General features: G+C 39.4%; 1 protein-coding gene across 38 annotated transcripts in view; it reads left to right on the forward strand.

The window, feature by feature from the left end:
* LOC137137301 (neurexin-1a-like) overlaps positions 1–20,455 on the forward strand; it is a 230,960-nt gene that overhangs the window by 79,019 nt on the left and 131,486 nt on the right. For 27 of the 38 annotated variants that reach the window (XM_067523669.1, XM_067523686.1, XM_067523678.1 and 24 more), the window contains 5 exons: positions 2,231–2,532; positions 4,890–4,913; positions 5,997–6,158; positions 10,859–11,300; positions 16,508–16,891. In XM_067523669.1, the coding sequence (XP_067379770.1) occupies positions 2,231–2,532; positions 4,890–4,913; positions 5,997–6,158; positions 10,859–11,300; positions 16,508–16,891 (1,314 nt within the window). Of the gene's footprint in view, positions 1–2,230; positions 2,533–4,301; positions 4,320–4,889; positions 4,914–5,996; positions 6,159–10,858; positions 11,301–16,507; positions 16,892–20,455 lie in introns of those variants that run through there. The other 11 variants (XM_067523647.1, XM_067523493.1, XM_067523639.1 and 8 more) reach the window with 2 other exon arrangements.

A 20,455-nucleotide genomic window follows, 5' to 3' on the forward strand; every position in this document is an offset into this window, starting at 1 on the left:
CTTTGGTCCATTTGTGTTTCGGTGGTTTGTTTTCTGCTAGTGGCTTTAATGGCTTGTTATCTGTCTAAACCAGTTTTTAAATGCCTTCTAATGGGTGTTCACATGCATCACACACTGATGTTCAGTGCCACTTTGTTTTTATCTCACAATGTCAGTGTTAAGGTTTTTCTCAAGGTTATTTTAACTTTGTCAGACCCCTGCCATATATTAGGATGCTTGGTAGCCCAGAATTGTCGAGTAGCTCAAGTGTACTGAGTAACATATGTAGCTGACTTAGATGCAAATAAAGTGAGTGTGAAGTGTGTTCTTAATGTTGGGTACAGTTCATGTGAAGCTGTCACATATATGTTTTCAGTAACAGTTGTGTTCTGCAACATGTTTGCATAAATACAGCTGTTTGAAGAATGGTGCTAGGTATTACACCAAGGTGTAGGAGAGTCGCGAACAAGTGAGAATATATTAATACAGCTATTTACTTCTACAGATATTGATTTGTAGAAGTGTTGTAGGAGTATAAAGATATTGTTTGATGTATGAAAAATGAATGAATTATGTCACTGTTAGAGTTGGAAATGGAAACTTGGCTGCAAATTAGAACTGAATTAAAACGTCCCGGGTACCTGTAACTAAAACTGAACTACAGTTGCGCTTATTGTTTTCAAACAAAGGCTACAAGAGTGCGTGGTTAACATTACAGACTACTCTACAACATCGTATGACCACAGGAAACAGTCTACGGTGTGGCTGCAATTTAGAAGAAAAAAAAAAAACACGTGGGAAGCTAATTAACTGCAAGTCTGGTTGCACATCAGTCTGACATTTGAACCATTTAAGCAGCACAGCGTTGAACAGAAAGACTGGACTGTGTTTGATATCTTTCAGTCTACTACCCATGTTAGGGACTGTCTCCTCACTGCAAAGGAGACAGTCCTGGATCCATCTTACAGCAACGAATGGGAACCAGCTCCCCGCTTCAATTTAATAGATCTAAAGTTGTTTACTCTAGTTAAAGTGGATCATACTTTTCGCAAACACTTCAATTAATGCAAATCTCACCTTTGTGCAGCCTTTGCAAGTTTGTTTTTGAATGCAGCATCATCTTCTCCTCGTTCTCATTCAATTTGCTTCCTACTGCAACCTATGGCCTTGGATTAAGTCATACCTAATTAGGTTGCAGTAACGCAACCCTACTTAAAGCCAAAGGAGTTACTGTTGAAAAGTGGTCGTATGCGGATATGCATTATAAATCTGGGTGTGTGTTATTTACATTTCTCTGATTAGGTTACTTTTTCTGTTTGCTCTCCTTACTTGTGGGTTCTCAAAGAGGACCAAACCTAGTACAGACATCTAACAAGTAATGAACCTAACAGACAGCTGTCTCCTGTGGCCATTTTATCTGTATAATGTTAAGCAAGCTAACCCCTGTCAGTGCTTACAGTATGTACCAGTATGGTAGTTGACACTCTTTGTATTGTTTGCTGCTTCTTTACAGTGCAGCAGGATTTATTTTTATGTAATATGATAGGGTGCTTTCATATCCCATTTTTTTATACATGCGTGCCTATTTAGTATTATTGTGTGTGAATGTGGTATTGGATCAACTGAGCTGCTGTCAAATTTAGTATTCCTAAACCAGCCAGAGGTGTGTGTCTGTGTGTGTAGGTATGTGCATATGTGTGTGCAATTCGCATTTGGGACAGCCATTGCCTACATCTGCACACTGATATTCTTTAGCTATGAGTGTCTGTAGTTCCCCAACCTTGATCACAGGGACACAGTAACATGCAATAAAAGAAACATTATGTCAGAAATTAAATAAAGGAACAGCTGAGCAGTGACTCATTTCGATGATACTTTCTATGATAAATCTGCAAAGATCTGCATGATGTAGACCTCTACATATTATGACTCATGAAGTTTAAAAATAGCAGGTGTTTAGTAGTTTAGGCTATGTGTAGAGTATTTGCTGTGTTGGCATACCATATGTAAGACGTAATGCAGTTCAATGACGTACACACTTGTTGTCTGGTTAAGGTAGGTACTAGCTTATCATTGAATGCTTCTGAGCATATCGCAAAAGTTACTCTCATCACATGTCAGGTTCCTCTCTCTGATTTCAGTGTGTTTAGTATCCAGTTTTTTTCTCATTTTTTTTTCTGACAGTTTCCCAACAGGCAACGAAGAGGCTGTGATATTAATGCAACACATTTGTCTTTCTTTGTCGCCGCAGGAAAAGAAGAGTATGTCGCAACCTTCAAAGGATCTGAGTTCTTCTGCTACGACTTGTCCTTGAACCCGATTCAAAGCAGCAGTGATGAAATCACATTGTCATTCAAAACTCTACAGAGGAATGGACTGATGCTGCACACGGGCAAATCAGCTGATTACGTCAACCTGGCACTGAAAAATGGGGCTGTCTCACTCGTCATTAATTTGGGGTCTGGAGCCTTTGAAGCTCTTGTGGAGCCAGTCAATGGGAAATTTAATGACAATGATTGGCATGATGTCAAAGTAACAAGGAATCTACGTCAGGTAACAGTACAGCGGGTGATGCAGAGACTCAGTAAATGAATCAAAACAAATGCACTTAAATCATTCCCATCATACAATATATTCTTTTTTCTAGACATTGTAATTGGATTGCTAAATTGAATCATAGCAGCTTATGGTGGAGATAAAACAGACCCAGAAGTGAGCAGGGACATCTAGATATGAATCCAGACTTCACTTAAAGTATTAAGAACGAGAAACCCTTAAAATCAGGGACAATTATCACTATTATTAGGTATTAAGTGATAATATGATAGAACAGAAGAGTAATGTGTGATAGGAATAGTTTAGATTAACAGAGTTTTGGCAAAGTGAATTGTTTTGCTGTGAATGTAGTGATACTAGTTATACGATAAAATGCAGCAGCATTTGAGTGTCAAATAAATAGGTTCATTTGAACTCACTAGACTCCAAGGAGTCTATATTCTAGACAAAGTATAAACACAAAGTGTGATCCAATCTAGGATTACACTTTGAAATCAAAGGTCTGTGAGTACAGGCAAAAGCCTGTAACTGGATCTATAAGCTTTAATGAGACACTCTGCTAGTGGCAGACTGCCCTTGGATCTGACAACTGTGCTACTCAGTTTGACCCATGACCAATTTGAAGAGACTTGAGGCTTGCTGAGGCACACATCAACACATTCCCAGTGGATTTCAACATAAACAACTGGCTCTGCTTGTCAGTTTTTGTAAGCCACAACTTAGTGGGTTGTTGTCTGCTGGCTAAACCTGCCACATAGATGGATCCTAATCTCCGCTTCCATTTATGGTAGATTGGTGTGTTTCAGGTAACTCATGGGGTCCATTACAGTAGACCTCAGGTGGAATGCAGAGTTGAAGACATGGCTTTTGAGCTCTAACCCCTATCGGTGGTCTCATCAAGAAAACCCAAAAGAGCCAACTGTCCGGACATTACCATTGATTCAAAGTGCTTTACCCATAGGTGACAAGGTGATAACAATATTTTGTCACCAATGCACACAAGAAATATACAAATACACAAAAAATGTAAATATAAAATACACAAATATAAATACACAAAAAGTTAAACTAATAAATAACTACATTGATAAAACCTGTAAAATAAAGAATAATATTTTTAGAATTATATCAGAACAACCCAAAAATTCCCTAACCCTAACCCCATTATAAAATATTCTCATGAAATGCCAGGCCAAAGTGGAAGGTTGTGTTTAAAACATCAACACTCATACCTTCAGAAACGTTCTTACAATGGCATCATTCTGTGAAAAATTCCACTGCTGGCAGAACAGGAAGCATTTTAGGATCCAGACAGTACAGGTGCTCCTTGATGTTTTTGATGGAATACTGAGAAGCAGTTGGTCCACAACGTGTGCCACAACTTTGCTTAGCAGGTAAAAAGATCATATTGGAGTTTTTTAGTTGTCCCTACATTGTCAAACACATTATTCTGAACCATCCAAGATACTTGTCAAATTTTTTAGGACACTTAAACGAGGTTCTACAAACGCTGTAGATTTGTGCCTGCTCATTTGATGGGAAATGTTTGTCTTTCGACCAAAGCTGCTTTTTTTGCACAGCAAATTGATTATTGGCATACCGAAGGATTTGGCCAGCTTGAACATCCACTGCATTCAAACTGTGTAAGAATACGAAGCGTATGGAGTGCATGCTCTGTGGGGGAATCAAAAATTGCCATCCTCCTCATTCTGTGTCAGGGTCTTCTTTGCTTTGTCTCATTGCAGTAAAGTGATCCTAAAGTTCATCAATAAGACCAAACGGAGGTACAGTATTGTACGAGCGCCGGAAAGTCTCACACTGGATTGGTCTCAAGCCTAAAACCAAGTACAAAAGAACACCAATAAAAGAAATACAGCTTTGAAATGGTCTTGAACTTGGGACATAGTTAAAGAGGTTAAAAGGTCAACTGATGTGCTTTAGGCATTTTTTCTTATGAACCATTTGATGTCTGTCAATCATAATCTTTTGTCAGGATTTGGGTAAGGGAGTATTTTTTTGCTACTCGGTATTAGTCACAAAAAGAACATGGTGCAAAAACACCATGAGGAACTTAGGGAGTCATTGGTTGAGCTCTGACATCTCTCGTGGAGCATTCTTGTTATTTCCTTGGTCTGCTTTTTTCTTGTTAAACTTATTTTGCCCTTTATTTCTCTGCTACTAACATGCTTTGGAAACTAACTAACATCATTCATGGAATGTGTCATTCTACTAACCAGTATGGTTTTTGCCGTTTAACAATGTACTAACAGTATTGACCATCATATATTATTTGAGTAACAATCGTTATTCTGTTCACAGTTTTTAATTTCCTTTCTCCCCCCTTTTCCACAAAGCACTCAGGCATTGGACACGCTATGGTAAACAAACTACATTGTTCGGTAGATATCATTCTAATTGTTTCTTAGTTTGGGTTTGCCGTGTGTTTCTTTTCTTTCTTTTTTACTGTAGACGTCATTTACAAAAAAAGGGAAATTGCGGTTGGTACTCTTCTGCTTACTTTTCGAATCCTTTTTAATTTCTTGGTTCATTCATTGGTTTCACCCTCTTTATTTCACTTGTTTCCTGTCCAATTCTGTTTGATCCACCTTTTTAGGAGCATCATTTCGAGCCTTTTGCATCAAGCTGTGGTTAATAACAAGGACCCGCTCCTGTCTGGCTGGCCTGATGCTCTTTGGCTCAGCCAGTTGTATCCCCATTCACTTTGCATTGCATGCACTGACTATGTGTTGCAAATGTCACACTGCCCATTTGTCAATATGAATGTGATAGTTGAGCTGTGTTTGTCATTGGTGCTTCTTTGGTGCTTTCTTACTTCTCTGTGTGGTTTTGTCCCTGAGCTTTTGCATGCATCTGACACTGTGACAGGCGTCAAAATACTTATTCCATATTTCAATCCAGAATATGGCAAACATTTTTCTTTTTGTATACTTGCAAGCAAAAAGAAATTACAAATGCATGCATGTTATTTTTTCTCTAATACCCTCAATCCTTGTCCTATACTAAAAGGTGATTGTTTTTTCATAGCATGTGCTGCCTCTCTAACTTATTAGCACGTTCTGATTTCTTCTGTAGAACTGCTGGATGTACTAATATGAAACTAAAAGTTAAACTAACCTAGATGACATTCTACTAACACCATTTTTGTGTCTGCTAAAGTACTTTTAAGTTGCAGTAGGGACAATACTAACACTGTAGTCTGGGCAGTTCACTAACTCTCTAACAAAACTAGAAAAGCCTTTGAAGGCTTGCAGTCTTCCAAACTGGACAAAATAATCCCAAAAACAAGAAAAAAGACAATGGAAACAGACATGAAAATGGGTTTCAGAAAAAAAAAAAACATATCGAAGTCTGTCATAGACAAAAAGAGGGAAAGGCAATAACATTGCATTATATAGGCTGGCTGAGTATAGCATGTCCTTTCCCTGTGCTTTGTTGTCTAGGTAACAATATCAGTTGATGGGATTCTGACCACCACAGGATATACACAAGAAGACTACACCATGCTAGGCTCTGATGACTTTTTCTATGTTGGAGGGAGCCCTAGCACAGCTGACCTGCCTGGATCCCCAGTTAGCAACAACTTCATGGGCTGCCTCAAGGAGGTAAACACCACTTCTGTGCGCATGCTGAGGCTGGTGTGTGTACAGGATGTGACTGACTTGACTTTAGGACTCCCAAGCAGGCCCTTCCACCCACACACTGACCCTGTTTCATCCTTTAGACTTTGCTTTAGTTAGCTTTTTCTCTTTTGGTCGCATGTTGTCACACAACATTCTCACTGCAGTCACAGTGCTATACACAAACACACACACACACACACACACACACACACACACACACACACAAGCACACTGAGGTCAATGCTGACTTCTGACGTAGAGTGAATATAGTACAGGCATCATACAGCTCTGTCAGGTGCACCTCAAAGAGGAATTGTGTTGCCAAATTCGGGTAGATGACTTTTCAAAGGCTGTCAACAAACTGACACACTTAACACCTCATGGTTCTTTCACTGGGGAACATTCAGTACCACACTTACTATACATTATCCTGGATCGTCCTCATGCGTAGTAGTGATTGTGTTTACGAAATGTAACTTTAAAGTCATAGAAATATGCAATACGAGATATCTTGCCTTGAATAAATAAAACACATTACGAAGTGCAGAAATGTTTATCACTGTTTGACATAGTGTACATGCTAAAAGTTGACATATTGAGCGCACGTGGCAAAATGGGACTTTTGAATCTGGCTCATGGTTTGCAGTGTCATTTGCCACTTGTTACCTTACTTAAGTGTCATAGTACTGTAGAAGTATGTATATACTCTAATGTCTGTTCCAAGACCAGATTAGAAAGAGGCCAATTTCTCCAGCACAGGGATCATAAGTTATATTTTCTACTATGTTTTTTTTTTTTTTTTATTGTTGCTACTTAATAAGGATTCTGGCCTAAAGCATTTACTTTAGGAAGCACCAGGGATACACTAAGATATGTATCAAGCAAACGTCTAAAGTGCCGCAAAATTATGTATTAATTTATCTTTAAATTTCAAAAGAACAGCTTCCCCTTTTTGTCATCGCTCCCCACTTTCTCTTTTCATAGCTTATGTAGCCTCTTTTTTAGTGGCCTACATTTGGTCTCTCACCTCAAGCACAGGCTGTCATCCTAAGTGAGTCTCTCAGAGGGTCTGAGACAGCTCTGTGCAATGAGCAGGCAGGGTGTGGACCATGTGCCCACACACCAGGTACATCTTATTAGAGGTCTGATTATTAAGTACTACAGATATGGTGAAAATGAGAATGGGATTGGTATAGCCAATGAGTGGATCATTGTTCCAAGTCAGCCTAACCATTACTATCAGTATCCTGAAATCAGTGTGTCGAGTGTCTTGAAAAACGTTCAAACATCGTGCAGAACTGCTCTCAGGAGATCTGAGACAGACATAATTTCCCCTCCTATATTTGGTCATGGTATCATTTAATATTCTTTCTTTAGGTTTACCAGACAAATGCATATGTCAATATCAAACAAAATGTGCCCATATAATGGAAAATATGCAGTTAGTTTAATCTACTTCATTTTTCATTTATTTTGTTGCTAAGTAGATTGGCCAGCTCCCTTCATCTCCTCATACGCCATGTTAAAATAAACACAGGCCCAGTCATTGGTTAGATTCTGTCTATGTTATGATAATATACAGTATGAACAGTAGTTTATCAGCATGTGCTGTTCCAACTGGCTTGTTGCAGTATTCTTTTGTAAATTCCAGTCTGAGTTACCACGCCTGCCTTTTGGTTCTGATGGCAAAACAAACAGTGGTGCAGTAATGGCTCAGTTGTCACAGCCCAATAGTTTGATGACAAATTAGTGCAGTGCTACTAGTGCATCACAGGTTGTAGCTCAGACCAAAGCTCCTTTGACTCAAAGGTGCCCTTTGTCGTGACTATAAAGAATTGATTTGGGTTTATTGTTTGTGCCTTTATATGTTTAGTCTATAAGAGTAAATTCCAGCAAACTTAGATCGTCATTTATTTCTTCACTTTCTTTCACATTCCTTCTGGTGTCATGAGATTTTTGTCAAATTACAATTTTATCCCACTTCTATTTCTATGCAATCTTTAAAATGTTCAATTGTAATTTGTTTCTGTGTCAGACTTAATAACATCTACTCGTTTTAAAGAGTAGATAGAGATTTAGGAATACAAGCTTGCCATTTTAAAGTTTCCTGTTTTTCTTATAGATAAATGCAGCCAGATACAGTAAATCACAAACCATTTGCAAGGAACAAAGCAGGAGCTTACCTAACTCTTATGCTCCATCGACCTGTTAGACACAGGAGATCTGACTCAGTAATAAACATAATGCTCCATGCAAAAGCACTCCCATTGGAGGTGACCCAGTTTTTAGGTAAACGCTTAGCATGATGGCGAATAAACGACAGGGTCAGTGTTTTCATTCCATATGGCTTGTTAATATAGAATAGATTCGCCATTAAAACTCTTTTGTTAAGTAAATACCTCTATAAATATTCATGTTGTAACCATTATTGATCTATCCATCACTTGATAACCTTATCTACCAGTTAGTAGTGCTAGATGGTAAATGCCAACAGGTAGAAAAGCACTAGTGCAGACCATTTACTGTCTATCCAACTTAGTTGCTCCTGGTGTAGTAGTGTAAAGCGCTTTACACTGCTTCTCATTCAGCCATTCGCACTCACAATCACACACACTCACACTCACACACCCATGGGGGAGCTGGCCAACACTCACCGGGAGCAACTAAGTTGGGGTTCAGTGTCTTGCTCAAGGACACTTCAACACGTAACCGGAGGAGCCAGGGATCAAACCAAATACCGTGGGATTGGTGGATGACCGCTCTATCTCCTGTGCCACAGTCACCCCCCAGTGTGTAGGAGATTATTGACTCTGCTTGTGCCCCAGGAGGTTGTTAAATATTACCTGCTACTGTAACCCTCTCCCTGACACACTGCTGACGACTTTGGGTCGGTTTTATTCTTAATATTTGGTTTGCTACTTCATTTAGAGATTAGATTATTTGTGTGTGTGTTTTGGGGGTAATTTTTAATATGATGATTAAATGTGTTTATTGATGGTTTAATGAAAAATAATGACGTTCACTAGAAAAACTTTCTTGTATGAAAATTGAAGGTAACTCTACAAAGGGATTCTCACTATTCCAGCTGCACGTACACTAGATATTCTCTCATTATAGAAATTGTATCATGATGAGGTTATGGCTGTCTGTAATTTTTGTGCTACTGTTGCCAATTACAATAACACTCCTGTTTGATTTCTACAGTGTGGCATGGGTTGCCACTATACACACACTGTATCTACTTTTTAGTCTTTCGGCAAACGGTATGTTTTGGTTAATATTCTGAAGATTTACTTCAAAAGCAGCATTCTGCTGTGTACTAAATTTAATGTGCGTCTTGTGTTGCTTTTATCAAACCATCAAAACTAGTTCAACATTTTCAACTCCTAAGACAAACAACTTTACATCAAAATGACCAGGTTGACTAATTGATCAGCTGTTAGTCGTACTGCAAAATATTATAATGAATCTAAATCATGGTGATCGTTAGTTTAATGACATTATGACTTAATTTATGGAAGGTGCTGTCTCTGTCTGTGGCTTTTACGGCTGAGGTTGTCAGCACTTGGTACCTCAAAGGTCACAGCACTAATGAACTTCATTTAGTTAAGCACTCTGATGCCAAACCCTGTCTGGTTTACAGACTAAGAATATTAACTGCAGTCGACATTCTGTTTCTGCATAAAAATATATACATTTATTGATATGTTGTTCAGTTTCTCAAGTATACAGAATACAGTATTCTGAATCTGTATGTTTATGCTTATGCACTCATTTTTTTAAATTTGAGAGTCATATCCATCTTACCAATTTTATTCTAATCACAGGCTGCAACAGTAGCCTGTGATTAGCATTTTATTTCAAACCTGCAATAAAAGTGGCAGTTTGGATTTATCAGTTGCTATTTAACTTTTCACATATATTAAGAGAGATATTCATTTACTCCACTCATACCTTTTTATATTTTAACTGTCTTCCTTTAGTTGACAGTAAAGCTAAATGTCAGAAATTGATGTCTCAACTATTTATACTTCACCAAGCCAGAGTACACTGTGCATGTGTGGTGAAGGCTTCAAGTGGGGAGTAAAGAAAGCATGGTGACGTGAGTGACATTTGGTGCCAAACCAGAGTTCCTCACGCATAGGTGCAGTGTGACAAAGATGACTGAGGGCTGAATCGTGCAAACCTTGCTTATGACACACTTTCCTGAGGGGGTGAAATTTCACATGAACAACTGCTGTTTTTCATATACAACTCATTAATTTTTAAAGGCAGTTACACAAAAGACCTAGACTTGCAGGCAAGTATAACAGGCTTTAAAAACCCTGGTATAATTCAGACACAGAAAGTCACTGACCAAAAGTAATTGAACAAATACAGTTTTAGCCTTTGGATTATTGTATGTGTTGTATTGTTGGTGTTGTGATCCACTCTTGGGCCACAAGAACAATTCTTCGTGCCTGCACCCAAATGCCTTTTCATGAATTGTTGTTTATCTTATTCCTAAGTAAACAAAAGTGTACACTAATTGTAGCTGAGGCGAACATGATACAGCCAACTGAGTTGGGATTGTTTTCATAGATTACCTGTATCATTTACATATGTCAAACAGAAAGTCTTTCACTTGGTAGCTGAGATAAGTCACTGTATGTATGACTATGCTTTTTCTTTTCCCAATTTAGGTTGTGTACAAAAACAACGATGTGAGACTTGAGCTCTCCAGGTTGGCCAGACAGAGCGATCCCAAAATGAAAATTCATGGTACTGTGGCCTTTAAATGTGAGAGCGTTGCCACTCTGGACCCCATCACATTTGAGACACCAGAGTCTTTTATCATCCTCAATAAGTGGAACGCTAAGAAAACTGGCTCCATTTCCTTTGATTTTCGTACCACGGAGCCCAATGGCCTTCTACTCTTTAGCCATGGCAAGCCCAAGCAGCAGCCAAAGGATTCCAAGAGTCCCCAGACTCTCAAGGTGGATTTCTTTGCCATTGAGATGCTGGATGGACATCTCTACTTGCTGCTGGACATGGGTTCAGGAACCACAAAAACCAAGGCAGTTAATAAGAAAGTTAATGATGGTGATTGGTACCATGTGGATTTCCAGCGTGATGGCAGATCAGGTACTGTAAATTTCAAATCCATTTACATAAACTACTGTATGTGGCCTTTAGACAGGTTGGCCCTGAGAAGTCAACACTTTGCAATATGCAACTTAAGAAAAGACAATGCAGGTAGACAAAATGTATGCAAATGAAGAATAGAGTTATACAAATGCAGTGTTCTACAATATATATGCAGCATGCGTTTTCTTTAGGTGCGGTGTGTTTCTCTCCCAGACTCCCTGTTTTCCTGCATGTTTATGTGTTTGCATGCATGATGATGAACTGTTCTGTTGATACAGTGCAGTGTTCAGCAGAAACCTTGAGTAGAAGCTCTGTTGTGCAACATATAGATACATTATTTAACTGCAATGAAATTCTACTGTACTGTGACAGTCAGTATTTCTGTGAAAGAATGAAAATCTTATTGAACTTGCTGAAAACTATACCAGCACCACCACTCACTATGCCTGTGTTTCAGCCTTTTAATATAGAACAGTTCTGATGACGGTAACCTAACTTCGAATGGTTCTTTGCATGTATCATATGTTGTTATTCTAGACCCAAATTTGCCACAGAATAACTTCGCTCTCTCACCCGTTGTGTCCTGTAAGCCCTGAGCTGCTCTGCCCTGGGCCCTGTTGATTTGCTTATCTAAGCAGCAATTTGTTAGTGTGCGCTTAGAGCCAAGGCCTTGCAATGTCACGCTGCAAATTAGATATACCCCTTGACCGTGTTTTCCACACCATCTCAAGAGGTGGAAATTAGATTAACTGTTTCATTACCCCGCATGCAACACTGGATTGTGGTCCAAATTGAGCATTGTTTAAACAGTGATTGAGCCCATTTATGTTTCATTTTTTTGTTCTTCATTATTCATTGAAATATTTCCATTTGTTGTCAACTATATGGAACTTTAATTCTCTGGGTAAAGTGGGTGAACACAGTGATGTCATTAATAGACATCTACAAGATTTAGATCTAGACCAAAATATAAAAAAATACTGTGATGCAAAATTTGATTGTATTCATTATTTGTCTCATAACTTACCCACCCAGCTCCACATAATTACATATAGTACACACTAACATGCACAGCGGTGAATGTCTTTTTTGTGTGAGCTTTCTCTCCTCACGCTCCGCTCTAGCTACCCTGCCTAAGTTTCCATGGAAACAGGAGGTGGTATCTCCCAGGACTGAGATGGTTACTGCACAGTGCTGTGCTGAGCTGTGCACTAATGACATTTCAGGATAACTTTTCCTCCTTTCCTCAAGTCTATACCATCAACACTTACATATTGAACTGTAAATGGGGCATAAAAAGGGGCTTTGTAACGCGACATCCTATGTCAAAATTTACATACAGTGTTCACACACAGTATTTTATAGTTACATAGCAATTGTAGTTATAAGTGTGAGTTTTATTTATTTTTATTTTTTGCTAAACCTTTAAATTTAAATCAATTAGATTCAGAAAAAAAAACTTAAATCTTGCATCTTGGGATTTTCGAGACTTGAACAAAGCACCATTGTTAGCAGTGTGTAGTGTTGTGTGCACTGCACCTCAAATAGAAGCATTAGGATATTTGTAGTTCCTTTGTACTGAAAAGGCCTCATGTGATTTCCCTTCCCACAGGATACATGTAATTTTAATAGTGCATTAAGTAGTGGATTTGTACAAATAGATTTATTAAAAAATTAATTTGTATTTGATATTTTTACATAAATTATTAGATACATTTGTTCTTTAGAACCTATGTTGATATAGAGCTCTCTGAAATAAAGAAAATATAAATGTTTACATATGATGAATGAAAAAAAAATTATGTTTGAAATTTGAATAGTGACATGCTTTAAATTTATTGCTAGGAATAATAAATTCCTAGCAACATATAAGTATAGTTTTTTCAATGTCCAGTTGTGAAATGTAAAAAAAAAGTCCAGTCTCACCATCAACAAAGTGCCAGCATGACTCATATAGACCAGTATCCACCCCGTTGCCCTTGTGTTATACTTGTTATGATTCAATAAAGTAAGGTACATTTTAAATAAGAATATAGTTCAGTAGTTCCCTCAGAGCATGAGTCATGAAACATGTGGTAGGCTCTGCTTTTCATCTGTGTGGCAGATGTTTTATTAATACACACCACCAAGCACAAAACAGAAGTGCAACACAACGGCCAAGCATAATTATCTGCAGCCGGGTCCTTCATATGCAACACTTCCTGTAGCCGTGACAATTGCAGATAATGATTCTTGCTCTATTTAGTTTAGCCAGCTCTTCCTGCAGGAAGCAAGCCTGTAAATGGACTCTTATTTCAAGACAGCATCATCTAACCTCAATGCATTAGACGCTGAGACACTTTTGCTTTTAAGAGGGGGCTGGGAGTGCCATCGGTCACTTATCAGAGACATACACGGACATTGGTTAGTTGTAGTACCACTTCCTGTCTGGCCAAACACACAAATGCTTTAAGACACAAACAAGAACACAGGTACAGTGCATGAGAACACACACACACACAGATATAGACAACGCATCTACAGCACACTCTGAAGCTGCTCTCTCTACAGAGAATCCAATCACATAGAGAGATTTGGCCGTATCGCCCTAACTGGATTGTGGTAATCCCCTGTCTAACATGTTTTGGGGATGTGCGAGTGGGGTTAGGGGACATCATGCCAAGTTGAGCCTGGCTGCTGATGCAGAAAGTGTGTGAGAGATCTGAGCTGTCGTTTGGACCCCTGCCTTCAGGTTTGATGATAGAGTATTGTAGGCCTACCACTAATGGGTCAGGCTTTGCAGAAATACAGCAAGAGAGAAATATAGAAATATCGTCAAAATGCTTGAGCGTTGGCTGAAATGCTGATCCTCATTTATTGCCTGCATCATCAGTTTGATCACCTCTATATTGTGTACCCTGTACTGGCTTCTCAAGATCATTTTTGCTGCTGCATTCCCTCATCTGTTTTTTATCTGTCATCATATACCTCATCTTCTTTCCAGATATCTTTATCACCATGTTCCCATCTTGTTCTCTATCTATCTCCTCCTCCTCTTTTTATGCTCTGTAGCATTTGCAGGGACACATCCCTTTCCCCTTTTGGCTGTAAATAATGTTCCAAACATAGGCTGTCCTGCAGTGTGTGTATGTGTGTGTTATGCTCCAAGCTAAGTGGTGGCACATGTCCCCATGGGATTGTGTAGTGGCTTCTTACTTAACATATATCTTGACTGTGTTTACACACTTCCTTACAGGACTGTGACGAGTGAGCAGAACACTCTGAGCAGATGTGGGAGAGATGCTGACATCCTTCTCTTGTCTGCCACTTATATCAACTTATACAGACATGCTTACAGTACATTTATGTCATCCTTTTTGCTATTTATGACTGTAATAGGACTGAACTATAAATACCATGAGATTTGCTGAGCCTTTAGACTCTGTAAGTATTTAATTCTACATATGGTACATTTTTTCACTACAGCTACTGTCTGTCATGTGGTGAGCACTGACAGCGACTGTTGTGCATTTAAACATAACTGGATTGTAGCTATTTCATGCTGACAGTCATTGTTCAGCCAGGCACCTGCTCTACTCAGAGAAAAGTTTCCTTGCTAATGAGTTTGATGTAGTGAGCTCGTTAGCTATAAGCTAAAGGGAGCTGTTCTGGCTGCGTGACGGGTGGCCCTTGCCAAGTGTGCAAAGCTTGGAAGTCACAACAGCTGTGACTGGAGAGAGCAGGGGCAGTGGGTGGCGGCAGGGAAGTGCTGGAACAGATGCCTAGGGCCAAGACCCTGAGAAAAGAGCTGGAACATGTTAGTGGGACCAGGTTAATCATTGTGCATTAGGTCCTTAGCTGTCTCTCTCAAGTGCTTTTCCAAAAAGGCTGGCTCACCTTGGCTATGAAGAACAAACATAACCAAGATTATTAACTGATTATTAGCAGTAAAGCAAAGCACAGAGAAATTGTTTACTTAATTGTGTTTTTTTATACAGATTATCACGTTTATAATTAATTGTGATATGTACATTCATGCATGCTAATGGTAGCTGTAATAAAATGTAAGGCCCCATTTAGTGTCTAATGTGTCTCTAAAATGTACCAGGCGGCCCTGTTGAAAATTCATGTGTGGCTTAGGGCTTGTTTCCCAACATAAACACTTTGACTAGAAAAGTAAGTTAAAAGCTGCACTCCTTTTTCCACATACAAACAGTTAGGACTCTGCCATTTTGCCTGAGGCAATCAGCTAATAGCTCCTTGATATCTACCATGGCATTCATCTGCCACTCAAAATGCAAATTATGACTTTATGGCAATTTTATTTCTGAGCATCTTTAGCCCACTATTTTTCTGCCACTCTCTCCCGGCGGTGGCCTGTGCGAATCCTTAGCAGCATGGTATATAGATTACTGGACGAGGATGTGGGCAGTGGAGGCTGCCGCCATTAATTAAATATCCACAATGGTTCCTGCACTGAGAGTAACAGATCCATATACAAATTAATCACCCGGTCTGAGTCCTGCAGTAAGGCCTTCCTTTTCCTCAGCTTGACAGTCCAGTCATGTCCGCTGTTGTTTACCTTGCTCTAGATCCAGAATTAAACCTGAATGAGAGTGATAAATCATGGTAAGGGAAACACGCAAACTCTTATTGCAGGTTTATGTGTGAGGCACAGAGAAGGAGACACAGTGTGAAAAAACAGCCTGCAGTCCGTTAATCAAGATCAAAAAGATGGCTGCAATGTTTTTTTTTAGTGGGGGTAGGGGGCATATCATAAAGGAGTGCAATGTTTTTTTTTTTTTTTGTTTGTTTGTTTTTTTGACCACTCCTTTATAGCTAAAGAAGATTTATTATGGGGAATCCAAGGAAAATGGAGAAGATACTCTCAGGGATCCTAGATTAGGCTACTAATAGACTAGCTGTCCTGTGATTAATGTGTCTTATCAACGTTCATCAGTCATTCTAAATGAAGAAAATCCTGACCTTGTCCAGATGGATAACACTAATTAAGCTAACTTCTTCATCATACCATCTTTAAATAGGTATTCTCTGCATGTTTATGTTTCTGCAGGGCAGATTGTCTCTTTTCTCAAAACAGAAAAATACACTATAATAACAATAAATTACTATGAACGGGTTTTATAATCTGTCCATCTGCTGAATAATCTCATAGCAGTTCAAAAAAGAAAAGATGAACTTTTCCTGCTGTGTCTTTTTTCTAGGTACCATCTCTATCAACACCCTCCGTACTGCCTACACAGCCCCTGGAGAAAGTGAGATCCTGGACTTGGATGACAATCTCTATCTCGGGGGTCTGCCAGAGAACAAAATGGGGCTGGTGTTCCCTACAGAGGTGTGGACAGCACTTCTCAACTACGGTTATGTGGGCTGTATCCGGGATCTATTCATTGATGGACAGAGCAAGGACGTCCGGCGCCTGGCTGAAATCCAGAAGGCTGCCGGGGTCAAACCCTCGTGCTCGAAGGAACCTTCCAAACAGTGTTTGAGCAACCCCTGTCAAAACAGCGGGATCTGTAGAGAGGGCTGGAACCGCTACGTTTGTGACTGCTCTGGAACTGGATACCTGGGACGTTCCTGTGAACGAGGTAGGACCCCTCAAGATTATTTCTTAGAACATCCTTTCCGGCTCATAGACATACTCTAGATGTGTTTTTGTGAAATGATATCAATGTTGCACAGTGAGACACACTATACTATTGTCTACTGACGTAGGCATGAGATCACAGAAGTGTGAATATACTGTAATTGACATCAAATACAACAATAAGCAAGAATGGTTTTAATTTCCACTATAGAGGTACTTTTCATTGTCTAAAATCAGCCCCTGCTCATGTTCAGGTTGAACAGCATCACCAGACAAAAGCCTCCAGGTGGTCTTTTTTAATCTAGGCTGATGGTTGAACATCAGCACCTCTCAAACCGTATCTTGAAAGTAATACAAGTAATAAAGAAAGTGTGCAAGTGGAGAAAGAGAGCCAGAGAGAGGCAGAAGGAATGAGCCAGGGTAGTGTGTTGACTGGCTGACTATGTTGAGTGGCAGGTGACTGATGCACCACTGAGACGCTGCTGGTCACGTCCTCCATGCACACAAGCCTGTAAATTGGCTGTCTTCTGCTAAACATTTGGCTCATCAAACCACTCACTCATGACCAGACCTGGTGCAGAATACTTATCCCCCTCCCCTCCAGAGAAGAGAAATGGGACAAGTGAGTATCATAGCTTCTACTCTGTAGTAGTTTATTATATAGAAAGCACTGGCTTAATAGGTGTTTCTATTAAAATAAAAACAACACATATCCATATATTCCTATACATGGGGTTAGGCTTATTTTACAATTTAATTCCCACATATGGTAATTTACTGTTCTTAACACCCAAAACAACATTTGGTTACTAAATGGCTTCTTTGGAGTCCCCGAATGGCCATTTTGGTGGCTGCCTAGAGAAAATATCAGATAAACAACGGAGAAAGCTGCATTTAAGTGCTTTCCTTACCAAACTTTGTCCTGCATTCCTCCACACTTGTGCCTATGAGTCAATTGAGTTTTTTAGATATTTCAGACACATCCACAGTCATTCCTTTCCATTCAGTACCTGCCCAAATGTCGTCATTATTTGTGTTACTAAATTTGTGAATCTGTAATTATAAGGTTTGAGGTCTAAAGAGAACAGGCACCTAAACGTAATGGTTAGGGTTTAGGAAGGGGAACAATTTTCAGTTTGTCATTTAAGCTTTTGTGTAGAAAACGGGGTGTTTATGACATTGTAATGAATATTTGCTGATGTTTCCATAGTAGGACCTTATTATTTGCTTGAAGTTACACATTATGTCTCTTTACAGACCCTGGAAACTGTATTTCCTATTTACTCTCTTTTTTTGTTATTGTGTGTGTAATGTGGCAGAAATTAGGAAGCAGTCATAGAAACATTTTTGTGCTCACCAATGCAAAGCTCACCATTCTCCAGCTTTTCTGTGTGTTCAGCATTAGACTGGGGCTTTTTGACACGAGGATTGAAATCTAGCCTGACTGAAACAACCACCAGCTATGTGAGGAGGCCAAATCTTTCCCTTACTAATGTGATTTGCTCTGAGGCCTTTTTCAGCTTATTTGCATAATCAGACTGAGCCAATAAATATGTTGGATGTATGGTTATTTTACTAAAGAGTTTTGCAATATTAACGTTATAAATATGTCAGAAAAAAATCTGTTCTGAGAATATTATACATTTTGTTTTAAATTAAATCAAAGGTCAGTGTCTTAATACCATGTTTATTTTGTATTCATTGATTAATAAGTGCATTAGCTAAAGCAGATATTTACAGTATGTCAAGCTAATGTATAATAGTGTGGTGTAGTTTATATAATGAATCAAAAGAAAAATCAACTACCAACAAATAGATTATATCTGTATATAGATGTCTTGTGCTTTTGAGCAGTAAACCTTTAATCTTTCTGTGTTTTCATAAAATCTCAGCAGGGCTATGGTGGCAAATGAGCAAAAATAGTTAACATATGCATAATCAAGGCAAATGTCAAAAAGAGCCTAAGCATGTGACACCGTTATCACAGTGTGATGCATCTGCACAGGAACGACAGCAGGAACAGGTTCTCTCACTGGAGAAAAAAAAAAGAACTTCAGTTGGAATGTAACACATCCCACACACTTACATATGTCAGCTCAGCATGTGCTTCTGCTTTCTCCTCTGTGCTAAAGTCATTCACCTTATGAAACGGTGTTGCCTAAATATCCTGGGATTGGGACATGGAGTATGTATGCCTGGGATGATAATGATATGGCTGGATGCTGATAGAAATCTGCTGAGTCATATGGGAGCAAAATAATACAAAAGAGTATGATACCTGAGAGCTAAAAAAAAATTGAATTGATTGCCTGAAAGAGAGAAACTGAATCTGATGAAAGTGTCAGACTTGGCTTTGGACTGCTCTGATTTTCCACATGTGCTCCTCCATTCTAGCTAATGAGTTGACAGGAATTAGGGCATAGTACATGAGGGAGGTGGAGTGGGCAAGGGATACAGATTGTTTCAGTTCAGGAAGATAATTACTTATCCAGAGAGTGTTCTTGGATTCAAAATAGCATAATCCACTCTGACTTTATCTGAAAACAAAGCAGAAAACACGCAGCTTGAAGCGGCTTGACAGACAGTGCTGCGTGTTGCAAACATCTCCATCGCTATGATCTCCCCTCGTACCACTCGAGAGTTTTCTGGCATCTCCTGCTACTACTGTCCAGCTCCCCTTTTTCCCCTTACTGGCTCTGCTCTTGTGTATAAGACTGGCATCGGCGCGAGTGTGAGTGGGAGCAGTGGCACAGAGGATGGGCTCTGGCGTGCTGCCAGCTGTTTTGATGGCTCCAGATTGCCTCTGCGCTGGTAGGATGAAGCAGGCACCAGCAGGCTGAGGAGCTGTCAAAAGAATTACCCCAGCTCTCACTTATCCATGCATGGTGTACCACCCGGTGGCAAAATACAGCTACTGCATATGGTGGAGGAGGAGGACAACAATGAGTGGAAGGAACAGGAGGTGGAGCCTAAGAAGAGAACCATGGAGCTATTCGCCCTATTTTGAGAGATTTTAATTAAGCAGACAAAGCAATTTTCCCCCTTGCATCCCAAATGTCTTCCCCTTCATTGTTCCTCCAGTTGCTAATTAGCCCAAATATTAGTCTTGCAGTGCGAGGCTAAGGCAGCCTCCCAGATGGTGTAGTAGGTGTGTTGCAGTACATGCACGTATTCCCTAATGAGATATGACATGCTGTATTTCCACACTGACAGCACCTGCATTATTTCACATGGACAGTGGCTGCAGATGGATGTTTACCTGAGGATACCTGCGACGATTATTGAAGATTGATCCTTAACAGAAGCTTTACACTTCATTAGCTTGAAATCTTTATCCAGTATCTACCATTGGTGGAGGACATCTTGCTCCAAAGCATAGTCCACAGCAATAGAATACATAAAGCCATTATGCAAATTGGCCAAATTTATTGCTTTTCAGAGCATAAAGCCGTTCGCCATTGGTCTGTAGCAAAAGGCAAGACGTGCAGAATGTTATTGCATAATTGTAAAATTCCCTTAAAGGGAAATATGGCTGTGTTTAGGCATTAAAATATGTTTTAGCCAT

The sequence above is a fragment of the Channa argus genome, chromosome 1, assembly GCF_033026475.1.
Source record: "Channa argus isolate prfri chromosome 1, Channa argus male v1.0, whole genome shotgun sequence".
NCBI classification, from domain to species: domain Eukaryota; kingdom Metazoa; phylum Chordata; class Actinopteri; order Anabantiformes; family Channidae; genus Channa; species Channa argus.